Genomic DNA, 8,186 nt, shown 5'->3' on the forward strand with positions numbered 1-8,186 from the left:
TATCCCTCGCCAGCTGAGAGTGTGTTGATTGCTTGAATGAGCACCGACCAGTTGTACGCTTTTTTACTCCTTGCTGTAGTTTGTATTTGTATCAGTTCGTATCATCTACAAGCGCCGATAAATTGTCGCATCAAGCTCCAATGCCTTGGCTGTTAGTCTTCATAAAAATAAAAATTCCCAGCTTCGCAAGTCCATTGATTTCATCACACTTTGCCGGATGCGCCGGCATTGGCACTACGCCCAAACTATTGTCACGGAGCAGCAACTGCCAAGCCAAGCAGCAGCACCACAGTCCCAGCGCCACCCAGCGCTCACCCGGCAGTGACTTCCTTCTTTGGCCGGACACTATGCTTTCCGTCGTGTCACCGCTTTTTTGTGCCACCTCTATTCGATGTGGTGGCGCTGGCTGGTCAGGCAAGTATAATAAATTTGCGCACCATAAAATCTCTGCGGAAAAATAAAGTATCCAGCCAGTCAGTCGAGCAGGCAGTCAGGCGGCCAGCCTGTAATCGAATGGCTTCACTCGCCTCTGTGTGCAACGCATGGCCTGTGTGGCAGCAGCAGCACAAAGATTTTGTCGCCGAGTCAACGCAGCGTAAACTGAAGCAAAAGTTACTGATGTTCGTGCAGAATTTATTGCGCGCACGCTGATTCGCTTTGACTATCTGGAAAGTCGCCTATGTTTGTGCGCCCTTAGGGTCAGTTGGGCCATTTGGGGGCATGCCAACGTCAACGCGCAGCAAATTGTTTCCAAATGGAAAGAAGACAAAGAGATCGAGAAAAAAATGCAGTTTTTTGTTGACAGGAAACTTTAATATTTTGACTTTTTGATGCATCACTGATTTCTGTGTTATTATCTACATTCGAATATATGGCATTGCAATATGCCACCGTAGTGTCAGCCTGTACTTGTACAATTAAAACTTTAACCCTTTCAACTTATTTACAACCATGTCTTCTCTTCTGTTACAGATCTCCAGTGCACCAAATGCAACGTTGCACCGCCACACACTTGCCGTTCATTTGTCGTTGAGCCGAAACCGTCCCTGTTTGGTCGGACACCACACAGACACCTCGTTCTAGTTCGACGCAAGGCGGACCTTTTAATCATCGCAAATTCCCCGAAAACGCGGCAACCTGATGACTATGGCAGAAGGCACCGACCCCATGGGGCATCAGGCGGGTTCCCATCATCACCATCACCACCATCAGCACCATCAGCACCATGCGACTCATCAGCACCACCATCCGCACCACCACCATCAGCAGCAGCAGCTGCATCAGCGCCAACCGCCGCATCCACACTATGCGCCATACGCCGCTGCTGCCGCCGCCGCCGCTGCCCACATGCAGTATCCGCTGCCGCAGCACCTGCCATTGGCGCTCAGTATGCAACAGCAAGCTGCTGCAGCAGCAGCCGCAGCTGCCGTCGCCGCCGAACAGGTGAACAACAACCAACCCTTTGTGGCCAACAACAATGTGCCGTGGAAGCAACGCAAACGGAAACGTCTGTCCGCCGTGCTGGATAAGCTGCATAACCACAACAACCATAACAGCAGCAGCAACAGATTCGCCAACAATGGTAGTGGCAACAATAATAATAACAACAACAACGTTGGCGACCACAGCAATCACAATCACAGCCATGAGGAGCCATTGGATGGCGATGAGGATGTCGAGAATGAGGCTAATTACAAGCACCGCACTAACAACAACAGTATGGGCAGCAACCACAATGTGAGCTCGAAGCGTCAGAACTGCGGCGAAGACAGTGGGAAAGTGCCAGTGAGCAATAAACGTTCCATTAGTGAAGTGAGCGGCGATGAAGCCGACCAAGAGCCTGAATGTGACGCTGTGTCGGAAGACCTGTCGCATGACAACGACAGTCCCCGCATCAGCATGAGTCCACTGCAGCTGGTCTCTTCACGCGATAGTCCGTCGAGTGCGCCTCACCCCGTTGTGGTCGCGGCGACTTCTACTCCCAGTGATAACCCGCTGCACGTCGACATCAAGACTGAGCACATGCACAATCCCTATGATCGTTACTTTCCCATACCGTCACCACTCTTTGGCTACTACTTGCACACCAAGTACTTGAATGAAGTATTTCGGCGACGGCAGGATCTCTACACGTCACCCATGCAGCACACGCCTTCCTCCATTGCCTCGTCAATCGCGGATGAGACTTCGCCCACAAGCTTGCCGAATGCGGGTGCTAATCTGGACCATCCTCCTCCGTTCCCTCCCACGTCGACAGCCACTGCTCAGGTCGCCAACGCTGGTTCCGGTCGTTCGCCGCCGCCAGCCGTCACCGTCGCACTCCCTTCACCGCCACGAAGCGATTCGTCGGTCACTGCGACTGCAACGGCCAATACGCGCTGCAGCCCCTCACCAGCTACACAAGCTAACACCTCGGATCCGGCCATCATGCCGCCACCGCAAGATCGTCCCTTGGATCTGTCGGTACGCAGCGGTGGCACCACACCCACCTCCGAGCTGGGTGCCAAAAAGTACAAATCTCCATCGCCCCTACCGGCGACCACACTGATGTTGCCACCAGCGCAGCAGCCCGTCTCGGCAACAGTTCGAGCCGCCTCCATGTCGCCAAGCAACTGCTCACAGAAATCGTCTATGGTCAGCAACAGCAATCACGCTCCTCTTGCCAGCTCCCCAGCACCCGTTTCTCCATACGCTGCTGCTGCTGCCGCCGCACACGCCGCCGCAGCCGCTGCCGCTGCGATGATTAAACTCGAAATGCCAATGCATCCATTGCATCCGCATGCGTCCGCCACCACCGTGGGTGTGCCTGTAATCAAGGGTGATGTGGCGTCACCCACCACCAAGGAATCGGTCGCCTGGCGCTACAACCTCGACGTCTCCCCTGTGGTGGAGGAAATGCCACCCGGTTCGGATGTCGCCTACGTCTGTCCTGTGTGTGGGCAAATGTTCTCGCTGCACGATCGCCTTGCCAAGCATATGGCCTCGCGCCACAAATCGCGCAATCCTGCCAACGACATCACCAAAGCCTACTCATGCGAGGTGTGTGCGCGCTCCTTCGCTCGCTCGGATATGCTCACACGCCACATGCGTCTGCACACGGGCGTCAAGCCCTACACCTGCAAAGTATGCGGTCAAGTCTTCTCACGTTCCGATCACTTGTCCACCCATCAGCGCACCCATACCGGCGAGAAGCCATACAAGTGTCCACAATGTCCGTATGCCGCGTGCCGCCGCGACATGATTACGCGGCATATGCGCACGCACACACGTTACGAGTCGCAACAGCGCGGCGGTGGTGGTTCCAACCACAGTGAAGCGGGTGGACCATCGAAATCACCCTTGCCGCTGCTGAGCGATATGAAGATGAATTTACCGTTGCTGTTGAAAAGTGAAGAGCTGGCGGGTAAATCGCCAATGCACGGCGGTATCGGCGGCGGACTGCCGATCGTGGTGAAAACAGAGAGCGCCTAGTGGCGGCATTATACCTATAGGGGCTGTAAGGCATAGGTGCTGTAGAACAAGGCTCTCCTATGGAGAGCTATAGAGCAGAGATTACTAGAAGTGTATACACATGATATCCGTGAAAAGTGAAGTGAAGTGTAGAATGTCTACTAACTATACAGAGTAAGCGTAAAGAGTAGCTAAGTTGGGTTGATAAAGTAACTGTAAAGTATGTAGAGGATGAAATGGACATTTTATTTTTGTGAAATCTCTTTGTAAAGACTGAGACTAATTTAAGCGTTGTAATGAATTTAGGTGTATTTTTTTTTTTTTGTAAAGAAGACATAAGAAAGCTACAAGAAAATGTTTGAAATGGTGCAAGCTTGTATGTATAGTTTATTAAGTGTAAATAGCTGACGCTGAGTGGCGGTGAGATGCGAGTGAGATGTGGAATAGTCTCGTTAAACTCGAATAATCGAATGAATCGAATAGGCTTCGCGCGTACGAAGAAATTGAATTGAAAGCTTCGCTCGGAGGTGACTCGGCGTGACGCTTAGAGAGCTTACACCAGCGGCAATGAGAGAGAGAGTTTTCACTTTGTGCGCGTTCGTATCTTACCAATAGAAAGCTTTAGAAAGCTTCACCAACGGGATATATTTCGATGGCGACTGGCTTAGCTTAAACTCTTTCTCATTCGCTTCCTCTCACTGAGCATCCGCTCATTCGTCGGCGTTGTCGGTATTGAGGCCAAATTTGATATTTTAACTTATTAACAGTACGATTACGTACTAAAATTTTAGTTTTAAGTGAAATGGTTGTGAACGGCAATTCAGCATTGTTTCGTTTTTTCCCAAGCACAAGCATTTTTCTCTCCTTATCTCCCTCTCTATTTCGGTTTTCTTCACATTCACGAAACGACGAAACAAACAAACAAGCAAGTAAATTAAGAGCTTATTGACACATGTATGTAAACTTTAATTTTAAGTTAAATAATCATTTGCTAATTACATAGTTGAAAGCGAATAATTGGATTTCATTAGTTTTACAATCTAAGTTAACAAATTCGTAACTTATAATCGACACACACATTTGAAAAGCCCACAAATTAATTTTAAGCATAATTTCTATTGGTAAAAATCCCAACTAAATGGCATCGTAGTAGATATGCGTTAGTAATTTATTCTAATTTTGTAAGCTGCTTAAATTTAAGTTACAAAATATATTTAATTATTATTTATTGCTAGTGGAAAAGGAGTGTAGGCCTAATACACACAAAAATGCAAGAAAAAAAAAATTGTATTACTACGAAAAAGTGAAGACAAAAAGAGAACGAAGCGACAAAAGACAAAGAATACGACGCGCTCTTTCCCCTCACAAGCGCTCAAAACGCTGAAGCAGCGCTCTAAGTCCAATAAAAAAAAATTCCAACTAATACCTAGAGACCTTAAAGCTGGTTAACAAAAACAAAAATTCCTAAAACTTAATTTAATTAATACGACGTGTGACTCTCTTAATTTATTTTTAAAAAAGCTAAATTTAATTTATATTTTGATTCATAAAATGAACTAAAACAATTTTGGTTTCCTTCTTTCTTAAGGCATTCTTTATACATATCGCACACCGTCTTCAAAAAAGTCACAACTCAAAATAATACGTTCGTCAGAAACTGCGAAAAACTATTTCGTAGCACATGTTAATCATATGGGCAAGGACGACTTTACCTTAGGTTTTTTAACAAATTATAACAAAAATTTGCTCCAGCTTTTGCTGAAAGCTAAATAAAAGGTCTGTGTACATTTTTAGTGCATAATCTCAAAAATGCCAAATTTTGAGTTGTGACTCTTTTGAAGACGATGTACGATATGTACTTGCATTCTTGCGTGCATGCATTTAGTTTTTGTTGTTGTTTTATGTTTGTTACACAACCGTATGTTTTAAATAGTGGAATTGCTAAGCGACAAAAAGACACACAACACAAATCCCAGTTTGATTAGCTACTTTTTATGTACGAATACTTTTTGTTGTTGTTTGCTCTTTTTTCAATTTAAACACAAAAGACGACACATCTTTGCCAAGCCTTTTAGGTTTGCAATGAAGCAAATATTTTGCTAATATTTTTGTTTTGTACATTGAAATTTTTTTGTAATTTATCACTATGAAGTGAATATTTTTTTTTCTGTTGCACCAAAAAAAAAAACTCTTTATTGTGTTTGTAATTCTTGCTATTTCTATTATATAATTGTCAATGTTTTCTATGAAATCTGTTAAAATGTATTTTATTGAACTTTTGTTTAAGTTTAACTACTTCACACACACACACACACACACACAAAAGACAACCCACACATACATACGTGTAAGTGAATTTTGTATGTCATTTGCTTACTACCACCTACCTGTTAGTTTATGTTAAATTGCATTAATTAATTTTTAATTTGTTTAAGCTGTTATTTATTAAACTTGAATTTAAATGTAACATTTAGTTTTGCTTTTAGTAATTTATATGAAAAATAAACCTTGGTTATGATTACTTTGTAATAAATGCTATTGTTTTTTACTTAAATTAATAAAATGAACGAATCAACTTTTGCATTGAAAAAAAAAAATGAATTTTGTTTTTATTTATCGCTTTAGTTTTTGATTTACATAATTTGCGTTTTGCTTCATTTGTTTGACTTTGCAACTATTCGATGGCAGCGCTGGCGAGGCCTAAGAAAATGGACACATAGGCCTCGAAAGAAACACAGGGAAGGTTATTTTGGGTCTCCAAGTACTTAATAACTGAAAACTATGAATGCCTGAAAAAATTCACTTCTTTTTGCACTTTTCTTGCGTTTGTTGTGATCTCTTAGATTTTGAGCGCAAATTCTGCAAAGTCTTCTATTCTGACAAGTAATATGTAATTGCATTGACATTTCTTCGTATAAAGTATGCTCTAAAACTAAGGATGTAATTCTTCACAAAGCTTATTAAAAGTTAATATAGATTGAGTTAGGTGGTAGTTTTTACACAGCTGATGTCACGCTTGGACCTTATAAATATGTAGAGGTTGCCCTTCGTGATACCACTAGACCTTGAGTAATAAAAGATGAAACCTCGCGAGTCAGTCAGGAAGTTACAGAGGCAGAAATATCAATACCAGAAAACTGCTCAGAGTTGGTTAACTAAGCGCTAGCCACGATACATGCTGCTTCAAACTTAGATTTGCTTAAAGAGGTAGTCCCACACTGATTTTGTTTAGATCCGATCATTGGATCACGAAAAGGTTAACGATACTCTTAAATCTTGTATACGAGAATTGAATTGGGTTTTGTTTTTTTGCTTAAAAATTGCTTGCTAACCGACCTACAAAAGGATGAGGTTATCAATTCGTCGGAATATTTTTATATCAGCTTAATGCTGAACAGCGTCCCTTCCAACATTTTGTTTACTTCCTTTCTTCCTATAATGAATGAAATATCGCAGTAACCAAAATTTGTATGCAAAAATTGATAAGTCCTTATAATGAGATGTGTAACCGCGAAAATAATTAATATTCAGCATGTGGGCATGGTACAAAATTTGTACGACAAGTAATTGGAGGGATTTTGAAATATTTATGTGGAAGCATGAATCGTTTCAAGCTGAACCACTTACTTTAAAATTCCATATGCCCCCAACTATTACATTTTTTATGCCTGATGTCTGTTTTGTTGTGAAGTTGGTTTGCTGTTACATTATTCCTAAGATAAAATAATTGTTAATTTTTTGAAAACATAAATCCGAGCGTTACAAGGCATTCAAAGGCAATGCACTTTTAACGACGGCTTGAACCTCCGTCAGTCTGATTGAGCTAAACAAGTTGTCTCGCAATTTTTTCAGAATATTCACCTAATTTAACCGAAAAAGTCGAGTTTAACTGAATTCAAAATTTAGCCCATCCACCTGGAATTCCTACTGCCGTCTGAGAAATTAATTTTCACTTTGGTACAGAAAAAAGTTCCTTAAAACGAAGAATCAGTGTAAGTGAAAGGCTTCAGTAAAAGCGGTAAGCGGTGGAACCTCTTTGTATTCGAAATGCTCGTCTATAGCCATCTTCATTTCTTCGAAAATTTTCGTCTCGCAGGTTTTTCTTCAAATAGGAGTGTAGAGACTGACTTTGCAATTTAATAGTAAATTCTTCCGTCAAGCATTATATATGGTCAGCATTAACATAACCGGTGGCAGTTAAGTCTTAGGTGGACTTTTAAATCAGAATCTCATTTTTGTGAAAAGTGCAGATAGAGGGTATTGAATATAAGCCCTCGATTTGCTTTTCTAAGTATAAAATTTAATATTTAAAGAGTTAGCTTTTGAGTAAGCTCGTCTTTGAGCTTTCGGATATTTGGGGGCGCCTAGAATACAAATGTATGGTGAAAAGGCAAATAAATTGCAAAAACTTCATTCTATCAAACCCAATTTAGGCAACAATTACTGATGGCCATCATAAACTGCTGCGGCGAACAAATGACCGCAAATTCCAACTAAAGCACAAAAACAATTTTCAAAAATAAAAAAAATTTATTGCTAGGCCCAAAATGCGAAAAGTGATAAAGTTAGCAGGCGATGTGGCGTCATTAAGATTTATGTCAAATTGTCAGCGCTGAAACAATGAACCGCACAGGGGCGGATAGTGACTGTTATGTTGGTGCTTTATGTGTTGTGCCTGTCACTGGGGAGCTTTGCAGCAACACTCAGAATGATGTATGTATGTGCCGCCGCCGCCG

General features: G+C 42.7%; 1 protein-coding gene across 1 annotated transcript in view; it reads left to right on the plus strand.

Moving 5' to 3' along the window:
* Positions 1–4,853, plus strand: part of LOC118748073 (zinc finger protein 628) — a 53,078-nt gene extending 48,225 nt beyond the window's left edge. The window contains exon 2 of the mRNA XM_036482371.1: positions 973–4,853. Within this exon, the coding sequence (XP_036338264.1) occupies positions 1,141–3,471 (2,331 nt within the window). The 5' untranslated portion in view covers positions 973–1,140 and the 3' untranslated portion in view covers positions 3,472–4,853. The remainder of the gene's footprint in view (positions 1–972) is intronic.
* The last annotated feature ends 3,333 nt before the right edge of the window (positions 4,854–8,186 follow it).

The sequence above is a fragment of the Rhagoletis pomonella genome, unplaced genomic scaffold, assembly GCF_013731165.1.
Source record: "Rhagoletis pomonella isolate Grant_MI unplaced genomic scaffold, Rhpom_1.0 Rhpom_scaffold_00012, whole genome shotgun sequence".
NCBI lineage: Eukaryota > Metazoa > Arthropoda > Insecta > Diptera > Tephritidae > Rhagoletis > Rhagoletis pomonella.